This window comes from Eucalyptus grandis, chromosome 1, assembly GCF_016545825.1.
Source record: "Eucalyptus grandis isolate ANBG69807.140 chromosome 1, ASM1654582v1, whole genome shotgun sequence".
NCBI lineage: Eukaryota > Viridiplantae > Streptophyta > Magnoliopsida > Myrtales > Myrtaceae > Eucalyptus > Eucalyptus grandis.
In genome coordinates, this window is record NC_052612.1 from 5,737,955 (window position 1) to 5,756,304 (window position 18,350).

General features: G+C 42.0%; 3 protein-coding genes across 3 annotated transcripts; 1 reads left to right on the forward strand and 2 right to left on the reverse strand.

Annotated features, from left to right (window-relative positions):
• Window positions 1–110: 110 nt before the first annotated feature.
• On the reverse strand, window positions 111–7,602 carry LOC104452358 (phytochrome B). Its single transcript, XM_010066853.3, has 4 exons — window positions 5,245–7,602; window positions 3,127–3,934; window positions 2,074–2,367; window positions 111–954 (listed from the first exon to the last, which is right to left on the reverse strand). The coding sequence occupies exons 1-4, from the start codon at window positions 7,028–7,030 to the stop codon at window positions 738–740; spliced, it is 3,105 nt and encodes a 1,034-aa protein (XP_010065155.2). The 5' UTR covers window positions 7,031–7,602; the 3' UTR covers window positions 111–737.
• A 5,496-nt stretch (window positions 7,603–13,098) lies between these two features.
• LOC104452255 (pentatricopeptide repeat-containing protein At5g48910) lies at window positions 13,099–15,392 on the reverse strand. The gene has a single exon (XM_010066778.3). It carries the CDS (start codon window positions 15,320–15,322, stop codon window positions 13,391–13,393), a length of 1,932 nt encoding a protein of 643 aa, XP_010065080.2. The 5' UTR covers window positions 15,323–15,392; the 3' UTR covers window positions 13,099–13,390.
• A 1,043-nt stretch (window positions 15,393–16,435) lies between these two features.
• Window positions 16,436–17,905, forward strand: LOC104452151 (60S acidic ribosomal protein P2A). Its single transcript, XM_010066695.2, has 3 exons — window positions 16,436–16,628; window positions 17,283–17,518; window positions 17,630–17,905. The coding sequence occupies exons 1-3, from the start codon at window positions 16,541–16,543 to the stop codon at window positions 17,654–17,656; spliced, it is 351 nt and encodes a 116-aa protein (XP_010064997.1). The 5' UTR covers window positions 16,436–16,540; the 3' UTR covers window positions 17,657–17,905.
• Window positions 17,906–18,350: the final 445 nt, after the last annotated feature.

Sequence of the window (18,350 nt, forward strand, 5' to 3'; positions counted from 1 at the left end):
AAATTCGGGGTCAAAGAGTAACGAATTTTATCACCCTGTGCAAGCCCTTTCACATGCATCATTTATGGATAAAGTACCAAAAAAATTTCAAGCAGGAAGCATGATGGCAATTAGTTAACTTCAAAGACATGACCTTCGTATTAATTCCTCACCAAGCAAAGAGGAACCATCTGTGGATCAGATTGTCTCGCCCGAGACCTCCTCTTTCCTAAAAGCCAGACTGTTGGCTTTATTACATGGTATATTACGTACTAAAACTTAGAGAGTAACCCTGAGAAGGAGATACCGTTACCATCATTGTTGACTCTGTAACACCGTATAGACAATATGTATCTACGACACATGCTTACAGTGGGAGCACGTTGCAACTCAATTTGTCCATATGACGCACTTCAATCACAAATCTACATGGGAGACAGCTTTTCCAAATGGCAGCCTTGATTACATAGCAATCAGGTAGCAATTCTTGGTCTCAAAGGCGCAGCATACAGTTGTTGCATTAGGGTAGGAGGTCTGAAGAGATCTGAGGTTACATCTCAGGCTAAAAGATCATCTTCCAACTCTTGAGAAGTTGAGATTAAAGTTGGGGACCTTAAGAAGTGATATCTCCCAAATTCAGTCATGGAAGTTGACTGATCGAGTACCCATTTGCAGAATTCAGTTCCATGTTCGGTCCATCCAAGAGGGACTGGTTGAAGTTGAGAGGCAATTAAAATGTGATTTTGAGATCCAGAAAGCTAGTCAATATCCTTTGATCTCTGAGGCATGGGAAGTTCAAGAGTTATGATGAAATAACATCTTTCTGACTCTCTAATATATTGCACTTCACCACTCATAAGCCTCAAAATCTTCCTGCACATGCTCAGCCCCAAACCTTCCTCGGTCATCCAACGACTGCTATGGAACATGTCTTGAACCAGCTCAGGAGGTAGACCTTCACCAGGACACACGATCCTTCATAAAGGGAACAAAAATGATATAATTAGATTCACATTCATCATATATGCCACAAGATCCAATCAGTAGGTTAAGGTACAAGAAGTCCACACAGCTTTTTTCCGTATGCACTGTTGAATGCTGCTAAATTTTAAATAGACATATGCAACTATTTGTTTACCGAGGCTAATTTGCTCATGAGGTATACGAATATAGGGACCGATCAGTGCATTCTCAATCAGCCAAAGAGGCATGCACGGTGATATTGCAGGATTCACATAATTACCACTATTGAGAAAACTATTAAGAAAATCAGCATTCACTTTCATTATAGGGCAACTACACTGAAAGGTTTGAAGAGATTGAGAAGCTTCTATTAGTCCCCCTATAATAAGATAGGCCATCATTTCCCCAGATTACATCCAAGACAGGACATAGACAAGAGTTCTTTAATATCTGGTGTCTGTCAAGGAATACCACGTAGATAAGTATAAAGCTATCCAACAGAGCATATATCTCAAAGAATATGTTTTTCCCCTAATGCTGACTATGCCATAATTCAATATAACTGAGTGAAAGAAGATAAATGAGCAGCAAATTTATTTATCTATCAAGTAAACAAACAAATTTACAATTTATTTCCCATGACTTCACTGCCCAGCTTGCCTCCCTGTACGATAGAAGTTTGTAGAAGTCTAAAAATAGAATACACAGCAAAGTACAATACTTTTCAAAACCAGAAAGGTCACAAATCGCCTCAAGCAAGCTCGTAGTGGTCAAAACAAATTTGTTCAAAACAAGACAGAGTTTCAATCTCCACATCTGGTGATGATCACCAAAGACACTGGATAGTCATTTGATAAACACACATTGATTGAGAGAAACAGAACCTTAAAAATTGTCAGTATCCCACACTGACAATCCATGATAACAGCAATTCATCATTCTAGTATCTAAATCATGCATCAAATCTGATAACCATTAAGTTTCTGGAGCTAATTAACCCTCAAGAACACTGAAGAGTTAACAGAGACGAATTTTGGAAAGAAAGCCGTATCAGGAAACCATTTCAGAATTAGACAATGCATTATCCACAGAACATACTCAAAACAGATAAAAACCTATAAAAAAGAATACCTAAATTCGTTGTGCACAAGAGTTAGTCCTCCATCAGTTTGCTTCAGACTTGGACGCACGTGAATCTCCACCCAACCCTCAGGAGATGGAGCATGTCTCACCATATTTAACAAGAAATCAGCCAATACTTGTTGAATTCTCAGCTGATCACCACAGACAGCCAGAGTTTTGATTTCATCTGGAATATCACGAATCAATTGCAAACCCCGTTCTCTCAGCAATATCATTACTTGGCTAACCACAGCATTCATAACACTTCCAAGAAAGAATTCAGCCTTCTCAAGCTCCAATGAACTAATTAGAAGAAAAGAATTGATTAGACCACGTTTTCACCAATAGCAGAATTGTGCTGAGCCAATAGATGAGAAACTAAGATTCCCTTTGCCACAGCAGTTCAGATGCAGCAAACAATGTTACTCTAAAGTTAATTTTCTTCATGTCGATGAAAAAAGATAAGACTGTTAAACGACTATTTGTTCAGAATGCTTCAAAGCAGCCAAACCAATGAGACCAAAATATTTTTAAAACACATCTATCGACACACGAAACTGACTAAATAACAATAAGAGGGAGTGTAAAGATTCATCATACTTGGTTTGTACTCCAAGTCATAATGGGAATTAGGAATTAAGTGAATAGGTCATCTTAAATAAGCGAGCCGCATTGAGTCAGTAGCATGAGGGCTTAGCTTAGAGCTAGGTCAAAAAAGGAAGAAGAAAGCAGTCAAAATTTTTCAAAACATTACTTTTTTCATTTTATTTCAAAGGTTACACAGATGAATAACAGTACACGGCCAAAGTTCGTCTCATCAATAAAGCTGTGGTATTTTATAAAAACTCAGCAACCATTTCCAGTTTAGATTCTAAAACCGGTCCTGTTCAAACAACATTCATAAACAAAATTTACATTCCAAACCTTCCAAGTATAAGACAAAAGGTACATGTCCACAGACAAAAAGCAGGAGTAATTCAAAGCAAATATCTTCATGCATTAGCTTCTCTTAGGAAAGACCAAAACCTCAATGATTTATTCAAAATGGTCAAACAAACTCACCCATCTTCAATGCTTCGCAGATCAGCATCATTTATTATCCTCATCATCTGCTTCTCACAAGCAGCACTAGTCTCCAGAAACTGCTTTTGATCCTCAGTCAAGCCTGTGGCCTCCAAGAGTGAGTGAGTAAAACGTATGCCACTCAGAGGATTTCTTATTTCTTGACACATATAAGCCAACTCTTTCATTCTTGAAAAACATTTCTTGTCCTGCTGCCTCTGAACTTTCAGAGCTTGTTGCAGCTCAGGACTTGCAATTTGCAAAAAGCAGAAGGCTCCAATTACCTTCCCATCCATGCTGACCCTCTTATTAGCAGTCAAGAGCGCTTGCACATATTTACCATGTCGGTCAAAGAAAGAGAAAGGAAACTTGTCTGCATCCTGACCTCCAATTGCATTATGCAAAACGATCATGAATTTCGTCAATGCATCTGGACCTTTGAGCCGACAGCAACTGCCAAAGACCTCCCCAACAAGCATCTTTCCCATAATCTCACCACGTGTCCAACCAGTGAGGTTTTCCACGGCAGTGTTCCATTCAGAGCAGCAAGTATTATCATCGCAAGCAAATATTGGAGGGATCAAAGGATTGGGACTATGAACGATAGCCTTGTAATCACCTTGGATGTGTATAAATTTGTCCATTACTATTTTCTGACCAGTAATATCTTGACCAACAAAGCAAACTCCAACTATGTTGTTCATATAATCCTTGCTAGAGCAAGCATTAACCACCACAAAAATAGCCTTCTTGTGGTGTTCCGCCCCGAACGTTTTCAACTTTATCTCTACATTTTTATCCTCTTCACCTGCACAAGTAATGCCCCCACAATTCGATGAAATACTCAATATTACAGCACGATTGGCCCAAGAAAATTACCCATTTTCTTGCCAGTCAAAGTTAACTTAAAAATAGAGATGTGAGTGAAATCTACCAAACGGTTGTCGTTGGGGCTATACACCAACGATATTCTGTGGTGATTAGTTGGTGAGGCCCCAAAGTATTTTTGGAATCCCAAGAATGACATGAGATTTTATTTCAGGTCAAACTACAGTCTTAAATAGCATGTTGCTGATAGGAATGTTGCAGTCACACAGTTCCCAGTTGTAACAAGATTTTAGAGCCAAGATTCTGTGATACCCTTACTCTTGGAGATGAAAAGTAATGGGTTCTAAGCATACTTAAGGTAGTGTCGTGTCTGTGTCAAGAAGAATCATAAATTACAAGCATTGGAATTGTTGCTAACCATGTGAATTCCGCCTTTCTATAATATCATGCTAAGACCTCATGTTCATATTCTGTACAGTGACAAAATGACACGCATCATCTAGGGGGATTTCAGTATACTATTTGCTATTCATGACGACGACGAATGCAAGATGACTTATTCAAGCGATATATGAGATATTAAGTAGCAATTGGTGATGAAAAGAATTTGCACATTTATAAGGCAATGTTTGACTCATCTTGAACCACAATCAATCATGGCAACAGCATCCCCAGGTGATATGTAAACAATCAGGATGACAGCATCTAGGGAGTTGGAATCCGTTTGAAATGCTATAGGCTAGAAGTTACTGCTAGTGAGATTTTTGCTGAAACCTCTAGCAAATTTTGATGGTTTAGACTTTAGAGATATTTTTATACATTCCCTACATAGTTTCAAGAGAAGATTGCATGAATAAATATATAGACGAGATGTACATCACGCTTGCTAATTTCAAGGAGTAAGTGACGGCCAAAAAGATATTCCAGGAGTAAGTTCCACTACATGCTTGAAGCAAACAAGTTGACGTGATTGTCGAGTATGTTGTTGTGCAAGACATGATGTCTTGATTCAAATTGAAGCTCTCATTAGGTGCTCGTAAAAAAATATGGATCAGCTACCACTGGTAAATTTTCAGGAGTAGCTAGGCTCAATCCAGGTCAAGACATAGTCAACTCCTAACCAAGATATAGGAAAAATGTCTTCCCATTCAAGGGATGTATCTACTATGTGGGTGGACAGTTATCATCCTTTATCAAACAAGTAATGAACTTCACCTAGATGCTCCATCATGTCATGCAGAACATCTCCTACGAACATTACAACTGGCATCAAATTGTGAAAAGGCTTACCTTGTAGGGCATGTTGCAAAAGTTTGTCAACAATCTCTTTCGATTCCTTAAAAACAAGATCGTGAAGCAAGGACTTCCCCATCGCTTCTTCAACCGAGAGCCCCGTTAATTCTGCCATCTTTCCATTCCACCCATTTATGCAACCATCAACATCCACAGCAAATATAGGAGCAGTTGCAGTTTCTATCAAACGAACCATCTCCCTTGCAACCGAGCTTAATTCATCCACGCCTTGCAACTCGAGATCCACTTCTGGAGCATTGACGACAGCCTTGGAGTTACTGCGCTCAGCATCTCTAAACGAGTCACGCAAAATGAGCTGCAAAGAGTGAATTGCGTCCATCTCTGCATTCTCCCATGGCAAACTCCGGCTCTTGACCACTTCCAAAAATGCCTTAAAAGAAGAACGCGGGTGCATCCTCTGCCCATCATCTTTATCCTCGGGATGATGTTTAGCACCACCCCATTTTATCTCTTTTGCTGTATGGGACCGAAACCAGAACAGAAAATCCCTCTTAGTGATATAAGCAACAGCCATCCCACATACTGCATCCCCAAGTGAGGCTGCCCCAGGGTATCCGGCATCAGCCAAACTGTCCGTGCTCAAACCAGTTGAGTCTCCATGAAATGCTAATAACCACTCCACGATATCCTTTATCTGGGCTTCCGTCGGCGTCACACCAAGTGGGTAGTACTTTCCTTGATAAAAGAGTGCCGCACCATCGCATTTCACCAGGTCCATGATACTAGGACTCTGAGTGACAATTCCAGTAGGGGAATCCCGAAGAAGCATGTCACACAACAAGGTTTGGGTCCTCAAAACATGCTTTTCAGACAATTGAGATGCCAACTGCAATTCCATGTTTAATTGAAGTCCAAAGGCCTGCATCAAGAACTCACAGGCATATCGAAGTGGAAAAGGGATGCACCTGGCCGACGTGTGATGACAAACCACCAGACCCCATAGCCTCATCGAGTTTCGACCTCCAACGGCTTCTTCATCATTGCCATTTATAATGACAGCCATAGCTAACGATGCAATGGAGCCCATGTTAGCCATGTACTGCGCATGACAACCATGAGGGGCACGGAGTGTCGACCCAACCAAGCACAGAGGTTGCATCAGACTCTCGTCCTGTACGACATGAACCGGCATAGCATGGCAGTCCGCAATCATCCTAACTCGGTTCTGCTTAAACAAGAACCTCGATGCTTGCGGAATATCAGTGGCAGGATAGTGCAAGCCAATATATGGCTCCAAGTCCGCCCTCTTGCTCTCAGACACAACCTCCCCATGCTCATCTTCATGAAACTTGTACACCATAACCCTATCGTACCCAGTAAGTTCCCTCACGCTCTCGACCACGGTGTCGCACAACAGCTTAATATCCCCGCCCGGAAGCGACTGCAGGTGCGAAATCGCCCTCACCGCCAACTTCTGCGACTGCACGGCCCCAGCAATGGACAGGGCAGGGTCCTCTGTCCTGGTGGGCTCCAAATCGATCACAATGCCCACATCAATCCTGTGCAGAATCGCGTAGAACGCCTTCCCGGAATTCTTGGAGTGAATCCAGAGGGGATTCAGCAGCATAATCTCCCGCGCGCCGAAGGCCTTCTCGAGCAGAGCACCGCTGGAGGGGGTGAAGAGCGTACGGACGTCGGTCCCAATCCCGAGCACCTCGGGCTTCTCGAGGCTCGGCACGGACTGCGGGGTGAGCCCCAGCATGTCCCGCGCGTTCTCGCTGTAGGCGAGGATCCGGAACGTCGACTCGTCGGCGGCAATCATGCAGCCGAAGGGCTGTATGTGGCCCCCCCGCTGGATCTTCGACAGGTAGGCGGTGATCTGCTGCTCGGGGACGGACTGCGTGGTGGTCCGGACCGACTGCGAGTAGTCGAAGGACCGGCCGGACTCGCCGGACTGCTCGAACACCGCGTGGAGCCGCGCGTCCTGCGTGTACTGCGCAATGGCCTTGCTCACGGAGTCCGTCGCCGGGTGCGTCCCCGCCCCGCCCCCGCCCCCGCCCCCGCCGCCGGAGGCTGCGAACTCCCGGCCTTGCTCGTCGACGCCATCCTCCTCCTCCTCCTCCGCTGCCTCCGCCGCCGCCTCGCTCCCTCCGCTCTACTGAAGCGACGGCGTGCGGCGGCGCGGAATCGCCGGAGAATCTCGCATTCCGCGGCGGCAGAAATGGCGGTGGCGGTTATGCAGGCGCTCCAGCTTCTTCTTCTTCTCTACTTTCTCTCTCTACTTTCTCACTCTTGCTTCTAGAGAGAGAAAGTGGAAGTGGGGAAAATCTGTGTTTGGCTGCTGCTGCTGCTGCTGCTGCTGCTGCTGCGGGGAGGAGAGAATGGAGCGATGTTCGTGCCTTGTGCTTTTGATTCTCTCTGTCTCTCTCTCTCTTTTATTTATTTATTTTTATTTTTATTTTTATTTTTTTTTTATGTTATCTATTTTCCGGTTTTATTTATTATTAATTAGGTTTCTCCTTTCTTTTTCGGGTAATGTCGCGTTGCTTTTGTTCACGTGCGACTTCGCTATCCGCCCTGTCCGAGCTGGAAGTGAAGCTCGCGTGCGGCCACGTGGGCGAAGTGCAAAGCAAGAGAGAGAAGCTAGAGAGAGAGAGAGGAATTATTTAAGATGAGATGAGATGAGGTATGAGAGCAAAATTGGGACGTACCTTTTTCTTTTTTTTTTTTTTTTCTTTTTTCTTTTCCCTTCCCCCACCCCAGCTCATTTATTTGTTCCCACCCTCAATTTGGTAATGTCAATGGTTTTTTTTTTTCTTTAAGTAGGATGATGACACAAATACTACATGAATTTTTGATTCAATGTATGATGCGGTCCATGAATTTTTAGTTTATTTAATGAGGTCTATGAACTTTTGATATGTATGCAAGTTAGTTCTTGGACTAAACGAAGATATTGAATATTATCTTTTCATTAATTTAAATTCAAGATTACATTGAAGATTTTCATAATATTCATAAATTAACTTAAACATATATCAAAAGTTCATAAACAATGTTAAACAAATCGAAACAACTAAAGTTCATGAACTATATTAAATAAATTGAAAGTTTAGGAATTGCATTGCGTATTGAGCCAAAATTCAAAAACCATTTATGTCATTTTCCCTCTTTAAATCAACTTTTAAATAATGAGTTCCTTCCTCTCTATATTTTTTTTTTATTAATATCATTGAGACAATGCCCCGTGACGCGTGGACCCTCACATTGACTCTTGTCTCATGAAGAAATCTCAAACGAATGCATGGTAAACAAGTGTCCGACCAGCACGCGATCTGACTAGACGTAATGTTTGCTCACATGCCCTTTGAAGACTACACCGATAAAATACCAAAAAAAAAAAAAAAAAAAAAAGATTATGGCTTAAGAAGCAACTCTCACGGGTGGATTCTGGGCTAGCTACTTTAAGGGGGAGGGTCTAATTTCCAATCCTAATTAGGGGTCTGTTTGTCTTATTTGGACATTATATACATTGTCCCAATATATCTCAAGATTGAAGATTTGTGAGTCCGAGGTGGGGCTGAAAAGCCATGTCTCTTCTTGGCATTTATAGAAGAGTTGAAGCCGCAGCCACGTGGGCTTGTTTGCAGAATCTTTTTGGGCAAATTGAATGGAGGGCTCCCCATTCGTCAATAGTGACATTCAATGGAGTGAGTGACCTAGTGAAGTGAGGTCACAAGGTCACACTCCAGCTCCAACCACCAAGGATTGGAGTTATGTTCCCTTCAATTCTCTAGGTCATAAGTGCCTTCTCCTCTTATAGAATCACCATTTGGATCCCACGTTATCTTGGAGATTTCGTGTTTCGCTCGTCCCCAAAAGCCGCGCCGTCACATAACTACGAGGGACACGGTTTGCTTCCTCCAGTCGACATCGACATCTGATCGACAACCTCGTTGGCTTCCCTATGATGGCGGTTAAACTCACATGACCACTGTGGCTAGAACAACTAGCATTGAGAGGATCGCATTATGAGATAAATTGGAAGAATCGGACAGTGAACTGCCATAGCGGCTAGCTGAACTATCCAAGCTTTTGAATGTGATGCTTGGGAGCTATGCTTTAGTCCATATGACAAGATTCATAGTTCAGCTTCAAATGTGTTTGGTTATTCCCATTTTCCTCTTGAATTTTTCAGCTCAGTTGCTATAGAAAATCATGGTTCAAGACCCAACTTTGGGGATAGAATTAGAAAAAGATCTTACTTTTCTGTGTTCAACTTGAACAAGTCATACTTTATGTGGGAAAATTATCCAATCAATCCTAAATTTATTGTATGGATATCATTTTAGTTATAAACTCTTCAATTTTGTCAATTTAATCCTATACATTTGCAAGAATTTCCAATTTGGTGATTTTTTTTGCAAAAAATTGCTAATGTAACAGTCTAGTTATCGCCGAACGTTTTACATGATACACTATCACGTCAATGATTTTCAATAAAAATGAATCGAAATGATATTGAAATGTTGCATCAAAGTTTCAAATCAAATTAGTAAAATTGAAAAGTTTATAATCGAATTAATATCTGTACAATAAGTTTATAATTGATTGAACAATTTTATGCTTTAGGCCAATCCCATTTTGCCATAATCCAATGTTGGGTGGCATTTGCTTCTTTTGGTGTAGTGCACATGGACGATCAGCAGCTGGTAGCCAAGCATGATTGAGGTAGATCTTTATTTGCATGAGAAGATCCAAAAGACAATGATGATGTTCATGTTCCAAGCTTTGCATCCCACATCCTCTCATTTTTCTTCTTCTAATGACTAGGAAATGTGCACCTTAACATGTCCTTGAAAGGTTCAAGGGGACAGGAGGTCTATCCTAAGGTGAGAGACCTCATGATATCACATCTTGTGATTTAGGATGGTGTCATCAGCCACAAGGTTCGCTTAGGCCTATCAATTGACTGCTCAACTTATATCCTTGGTTGATAGGCTTGAGCGAACCTCATATGGATGGACCGAGGTCGGAGCTGGCAGTGAACTTGGGCAGACTTGGGGGCAAATGCAAAGAGAGAGAGAGAGAGAGAGAGAGAGAGAGAGTGGAATTATTTGAGATGAGATGAGGCGATTGGTCTCCTTTTTTCCACCTTTTTTCTTGGTCTGCCCATCCCCATTTATCCTTTGAATTATTGATTTGACAAAAAGTTTGATATCACTTTCCAAAAAGAGATTTTTTTTTTCTTTCTTTATTTCCTTAATATAGAGATTTCGAATGCGTAATGGACAGAGAAATCAAATAGACATAACAACCTCTTGCTCCGCGTGCACCCCAAGCAATCATAACAATGTTCTAATTCATGCTTTTAAGATGATCTTAGGAAAATCAAAGAAAAAGGTCATTTCCAAATTAGCTCCTTTAGGCTTATCACGATCGTAATTTCAAGGGACTATTTTCCAATTCTAATAAGAAATTTGATGTGTTATTTATATGAGTGTCCAGTTGACAAGCAATCTAATCAAACGTAACGATCTCTTATTCAGCATACACTAAAAAATCATGAAAATATTATAGTTAATGCTTTCGAGATGGCTCTAAGAAAATATGAAAATATTTATAGTTTCTTGTGGAAGACTAATTTCAAATTCTAATTATGGATATGTTATCTTATTTAGATGGACATGCCCTTTTATGTCTCAATGTGGAGGATCATAGTACGAGGTGGGGTTAGATCATGCATCCTAGAGGCATCCACACAAGATTTAAGTGTTTTAGCCACGTGGGTTTGTTTAAGGAATCTTTTCTAAGAATTGAATGGAGGGTTACTGTAGGTTAATAGCGATATTGAATGATGTGATTTAGTGAGTGAAGTCACACTCCAACCACATTACTAGAGTCATGCAATTGGAAATTGCTATGAGCATTAATTAATATTTATATCCCATGAGTCACGGGTTATCACGTAAATTGAATGTGTTGATTACTTACTTCACCATATAGGATTGGAGTTATGCAATTGGAAATTACTATGGGCATTAATCAACATTTGTATCCCATGAGTCACACGTTGTTACATAAATTAAATGTGTTGATTACTTACTTCACCACAAAGGATCGAAGTTATGCAATCGGAAATTACTACGCGCATTAATCAACCTTTGTATTCCACGAGTCACACGTTGTCATATAAATTCAATGTGTTGATTACTTACTTCACCCAAAGGATTGGAGTTATGCAATTGGAAATTACTACGTGCATTAATCAACCTTTATATTCCCACGTTGTCATATAAATTAAATGTGCTGATTACTTACTTCAACATAAAGGATTGGAGTTATGCAATTGAAAATTACTATACGCATTATAATATTTGTATCACATGAGTCACATGTTGTCATATGAATTAAATGTGTTGATTACTTACTTCACTATAAAGGATTGGAGTTATGCAATTGGAAATTACTACGCGCATTAATCGACCTTTGTATTCCCACGTTGTCATATAAATTAAATGTGCTGTTTACTTACTTCAGCATAAATGATTGGAGTTATGCAATTGGGAATTACTATACGCATTATATTATTTGTATCACATGAGTCACATGTTGTCATATGAATTAAATGTGTCGATTACTTACTTCACCATAAAGGATTAGAGTTATGCAATTGAAAATTACTACGCGCATTAATCAACCCTTGTATTCCCACGTTGTCATATAAATTAAATATGCTGATTACTTACTTCAACATAAATGATTGGAGTTATGCAATTGGAAATTACTATACGCATTATAATCTTTGTAGCCCTTGAGTCACATGTTGTCATATGAATTAAATGCGTTGATTACTTACTTCACATAAAGGATTGGAGTTACGCAATTGGAAATTATTACACATATTAATCAACCTTTGTATCCCACGAGTCACACGTTGTCATATAAATTAAATGTGCCGATTACTTACTTCAACATAAAGGATTGGAGTTACTATACGCATTATAATATTTGTATCACGTGAGTCACATGTTGTCATATGAATTAAATGTGTTGATTACTTACTTCACCAAAAAGGATTGGAGTTATGCAATTGAAAATTACTACGCGCATTAATCAACTTTTGTATCCCACGAGTCACACGTTGTCATATAAATTAAATGTGCTGATTACTTATTTCAACATAAAGGATTAGAGTTATACGCATTATAACATTTGTATCATGTGAGTCACATGTTGTCATATGAATTAAATATGTTGATTACTTACTTCACCAAAAAGGACTGAAGTTATGCAATTGGAAATTACTATGGACATTAATCAAATTTTGGATCCCCGCAAGTCACGTTGATTAACTACTTCTAATGCAATTGGAAATTACTGTGGGCATTAATCAATATTTAGATCCCACGTCGTCACATGTCATCAGCATGATGTCATCACATAGATTAAGCATATTGATTACCTACTTCACGCGGCAAATTCCAAGGCACAAAAAGAACTCTTGTTTCCTAACCTTAGTAATTGCGACCGCAACATTTGGATTCAAAAGGTCCCTTATAAAAGTAAAAATTATCAATTTAATTAGATTTAGGGTGCATTTATCTCACGGAATACCTATGATTTTCAAAACATTTAAATAAAAAATCATTTTTATCGCCTATGAAAATGAATGCATGAAAAATATTTTTATTATCCATGAAACTATTTAGGCATGAATACTTGTTGATGTTAAAAATATTTTCATTGACTGGTTTTTTTTATAGATATAATCAATTATTTTTTGAAAAAATATTTTCAAAATCATTCTTTTTTAGCTAAACAAACGGATCCTTAAATTGATTTGATTTTTTTATTTTGATGTTTGTTATTAACCCATAGTTTTGGCATTACATATTTTTCAAATTGATCGTCGTTTGTTTCGCTTACAAAATAAGCCTACACAAAATGCTTTCGTTATTTACAAAAAAACATTTAGATATGAATTTATGTCAATGTCTTGTTTGACTCTCTTCCAACTTCAATATTTTGTTGTAGTTTCTATGTTGGGTCGTACGAAACTAAGCCCAACTCAATATTCTCCAGCTTCAATTTGGGTCAAATACAAGTCCAGTCCAATCATCCGGAGCACCAGAAATTATGTCGAGAAAGGCCATGGCTATGCTTCAATCTCGCAACACTTTCACCAGAAGTCCCCGCATGAGCAGAAACCATCCTGAAAATGATGAAACCGCTTCCTATCTCGCACGGTGATCGGGCGCTCGTAGACCCTCGAGATCAGTTTCATGGCGGCATGGCAATCGTCGCATATCCGTAGGTTCTTGGCGATCCGGATCGGAGTTCCCGGGCGGGTGCTGATGAGCCCGAAAGCTACGGCGATCTTCTCGCTGTGATAGTGCAATGTGCTCTCCTTTTGTTCTTCGTCGAAATTGAGCAAGACCTGAGTGGTATCGGGGCTATAGCCTAATGATCTCAACTTGCTAGTGATTTCCTCCAGCATTAAGCGGATCTCTTCGGCTCTCGGATGAGCCTCGTCTTCCACTAGGAATTCGTGAATCGCTCCATCGAGCTCGATCCAGCTGCACCCGGGGTCCTTCCTAATGTCCATCTCCTTCATCTTCAGTCTAATGTCAGACATTCCCTCCCAGTTTCCTTGAGAAGCAAACATGTTGGAGAGAGCCACGTAAGATCCACTGTCGTTAGGAGATAACTTCATCAGCCGTTGCGCAATTTGTTCGCCCATCTCGACATTCCCGTGCATCTTACAAGCACCTAGCAGGGCCTTTAGTATCACATCATCCGGTTCCATGGGCATGTTCTGTAGAAGCTCCTCGGCCTCATCCAATAGCCCGGCGCGGCCCAACATATCGACCATGCAACCATAATGCTCAATCCGAGGCTCCAGTCCGACTTCATTAGTCATATGGTTGAATAATGATCTACCCTCCTCTACTAAACCCGCGTGGCTACAAGCTGTTAATACAGCAATGTAGGCAACATCACTCGGTGTTACTCCGGACCGTTCCATTCTCGAAAAGTAATCAAGAGCATCCTTTGCTCTACCATGCATAGCAAGCCCTCCGATTATGGCATTCCAAGTTTTCGGGCTCTCTTTTGGCAGCGCCTCAAAAACTTGAAGTGCCTTCTCAATACTCCCACACTTCGAATACATATCGAGCAGAGCAGAACCAAGAACGTCGTCGATCTCAATCCCTTTCTTCTCTGCATACAAATGGACCCATTTCCCCAGCTCCAGCGCCCCCAAGCGCGAAATTGCCGGAAGGACACTAACCCATGTCACGTAATTCGCACAAACATCCCCCATCTGCATCTCGCGGAACATCTCGACGGCCTCCATAAAAAGCCCATGTTGCGCATACCCAGATATCATCACGTTCCACGACACCGCACTTCTCTGAGGCATTTTATCAAACAGGTCCCGAGCAGCTTTCAAATCCCCCATTCTCACGTACCCATCAACTATCACATTCCACAAAACCACATCCCCCTCTTGCCTCCTGAGATTCGCCTCCTTCCCCGCGCCGCCGCTCCGAACAATTCTCTCATCAAACAGAACGTAGGCATCGTCCATGGCACCGCAGAGCACGTACATTCTGACGAGGTTGCTAAGAACGAACTCGTCCCCATCCAAACCGCGCTTGGCAACCACCCCGTGCACCTGCCTCCCTTCCTCCACCCTCCCCAGCCTCGCGCAGGCCTTCAGCACCGACGGGAACGTGAACCCGTTGGGCTCCACGTCGCCGTCCCGGACCATCTCCCGGAACAGGACCAGAGCCTCCAGCTGCTGCAGAGCGTCGCCGTCGCTCTCGGCGAGAGCCCTGATGATGGTGTTCCAAGAGAAGCAGTTGGGGCGGGGCATCCGGGCGAAGACCGCCCGCGCGTACCGGAGGTCGCGGCGGCCGGAGAGCGCGCAGAAGCGGAGGATCTCGGCGGCGGCGAGCGGGTCCTGGACCTCGCCGGTCTTGATCATGCGGGCGTGCACCTGCCTGAGGTCGGCCATGGACCTGCATCTCGCGATCTGAGGGAAGAGGGACGAGGGGTGGTGGCGAGCCGGCGGCGCTCCGGCGGCGGGCGCGTACACGGTCGAGTTCATGAGGCAAACCCAGAGAGACGAACGGCTCGACGAGTTTGCACTCAGAGCATGATTTTAGGATATGAATTAATTGAACACTGCGAACCGGATCCAACTGATCAAGTTCTAAGATAAGTTTTAGATTCTAAAAATTGAAGAGCCTATTTAACATGTATAAATCCAAATCCTCAAATAAGTTTTTGTATCTTTCTCATTTTACGTGTCAACATATTTTATTTTCATAATTTTGTGTGTATAAAAAAGTGATGATTAATGAATTAGTGATTATTCATTGTAACTGTTCAATTAAGTACATAAGACATTTGGTAGATCTTGAAACCGACTTTAGAATTTATGATAAGGTAAGTTCTAGATTCTAAAAATTATAGAAATTCTTAAAATTAGGGAATCTGATCATGGGTAGGTTATGTTTTTGCATGAAACTTGAATGAAGTCTGAAACCACTTACCTTTATGCAATTAAGGGTAAGTATGATTTCAAGATAGAATTTAGAACTTGAGAATTAGATTGATGAGAACCTATCCATAACTACCATTTTAAGTTCTAAAAATTGGGAAATTTGTTTTCATGACTTGGTCTCAAGTTCTTGATGGAACCTAAAACCTATAACTTAGAAACTATAACAAGTTTTTATATTTTTCTTGATTTATATCTTCACACAATCTTATAATATCTTATGATTGTGACATTTACTTTGTTAATTTTTTATATTTTTCATGTATTTCAATATAAGTTATGGTCAGTATAGTATAATAGCAAATGGTGGCTATTTACAATCGTTAAGTTAATAATACGGGTCTAGTTAGACCTTATTTCAAAACGTAGGTTCCTAATTTTACGTGAAACTTGTAGGGAATCTGAAGCCGCTTACTTCTACTTGTAATTGTATTAACGTTCTCTTCCCGCTCCCTTCCGTCACAACTGCTGGGCCTGGGCCTGGGCCCATCAGGCCATATAAGCACGGCCTGAAGCAGAATGCCTGCTGGACCTGGGCCCATCTGGCCCTATACGCCCGGCCTGAAGCCGAATGTCAACGAACTCCATTCGACCCGATGAACGGCCAGGATTGAATCGGCCTCCCCCAGGGCTCAAAAACCCTAGCCATATAAACTTCAGAGCTCCCTCCCTGTTCGGCAGCCATAACCAGAAGCTCCCGAAGCTAAACGCGTGCCTCCGCCATCTCCATTCGCGCCCGCCGCAAGCTCTGTCGGAGCGAAGATGAAGGTTGTCGCCGCGTATTTGCTGGCCGTCTTGGGAGGCAACACCTGCCCCTCCGCCGACGACTTGAAGGACATTCTAGGATCAGGTCCTCCCTCTCTCTCTTTATCTCTCTCTCGATGCTTTCGCTCATTTGACGACGGCGCTAGATGTGGTCAAGGGTTTAGCAGTCTTTGAGTTTTCATGGGTCGATTAATTTAGGGACGAAGTTAGCCGGCGTGTGTTCAAGTTTGGATCTTTCTGCATGTGGAGAGAAGGGTTGGGATTACTTGATGCGTATCTTGTGAAGGGTTTTGGCACCCGGGGATTTGGGATTTGCTGTTGTAGTGTGCTTTTGATGCTTTTTCAGATGCTTTAAATGATCAGTTTGTTAGTTTAGGCCACGATGATGAGATCTCCGGTATCCGATTGTCGCGTTCGGATGGTTTTAGCCGTCGTGGCGGATGTGGATTACAGTAATTATGTGTAGGCAAAAGATGCTCATTGCTTGATTTTGCGATGTTGCTGGGTGTATGTTGGACCTGCTGATAGAATCTTCTGCTGCTGGTCATCGTTCTGTAGGGATAGTAGACTATGGCGTATCGGGAACAAAGAAGAAATTTCAAACTGTAATTTAGTTTAATGGGATGTGGGAGTCTTCGGTGTGCAATGTTGTTACTAAGATCTTTCCAGATTTATAGCCCTTTCAAGGGGAGCAACAGTTTGCCGTTGTGCTGAATGATTGCCTTGTGGATTTTAACAGTTGGAGCTGAGGCTGATGACGATAGAATAGAGTTGCTCTTGTCCGAAGTCAAGGGAAAGGACATCACTGAGCTGATTGCTGCCGGAAGGGAAAGGCTGGCCTCTGTGCCCTCTGGAGGCGGTGGTGCCGTGGCCGTTGCTGCAGCCCCAGGAGGTGGTGCCGCTGCTGGAGGCGCTGCCCCAGCTGCTGAGGCAAAGAAGGAGGAGAAAGTCGAGGAGAAGGAAGAGTCTGACGACGTAAGCACTATTACTCATCTCTCTGGTTTCTTGAGCTTGTTTCATGCCAAAGATCTTCGTCTTTTGGTCGCCATTCGATTTAACCTAACTCGGACATTCTCTTTGCTGCAGGATATGGGCTTCAGTCTCTTTGATTAAGAATGCAGATGGCGATTTTTGCTTACAAATGTGCGTGTCGTGGATATAGGCGCAAACATGCGGTCTCTGTAGTCCATAGTTAGAAGTTCTTGTTTTTTCTTCTTCTGTTTGCTGCTGGACCCCCTTGAAATTTTTGTTTACTCTAAATGAGATGTTTTCGGGACCTGGGATGGAATTTTTTCCCTGAAATTCGTCCATTTTGGATACTTTCTTGATTATAATTGACTGCTCATCCAGTTTCGATTCTTATTTCCTGGCGAGGCGGAAAGCATCGAAGACGCACTAGTCATTCGACCTGTGATTTAGAACCCATGACCGCACCAGGATCTCTCATCTCGGTCCTGCAACACATCAGGTGCTCTAGCATATGAGCTTTTCTTTCAGTCTTTTGCCCTGGTAGTGTTATGGCTGTTGTCTCTTTCTAGGAACCGAACGATCTGTCTACTGAAAAGTGGATTAAGATACGCTAATTCCTAGTAGGAACTGATTAATCTGTTCAACTTTTAATGATTTGTGCATTTTCAACGTTAGTTATAAATACCCTTTGGTAATTTTGACGAACGGATCGGGACTCGGGATTGTTTGTCTGCCTGGATCGCCGATATGAGGTGGGTTCTTGGGTTCTGGTTCAGGATGGCGAGGATCTTCTGGTCCTCGGCCGGCCTTGAGTCCTCGAGCTTGGCTATCTCCAAAG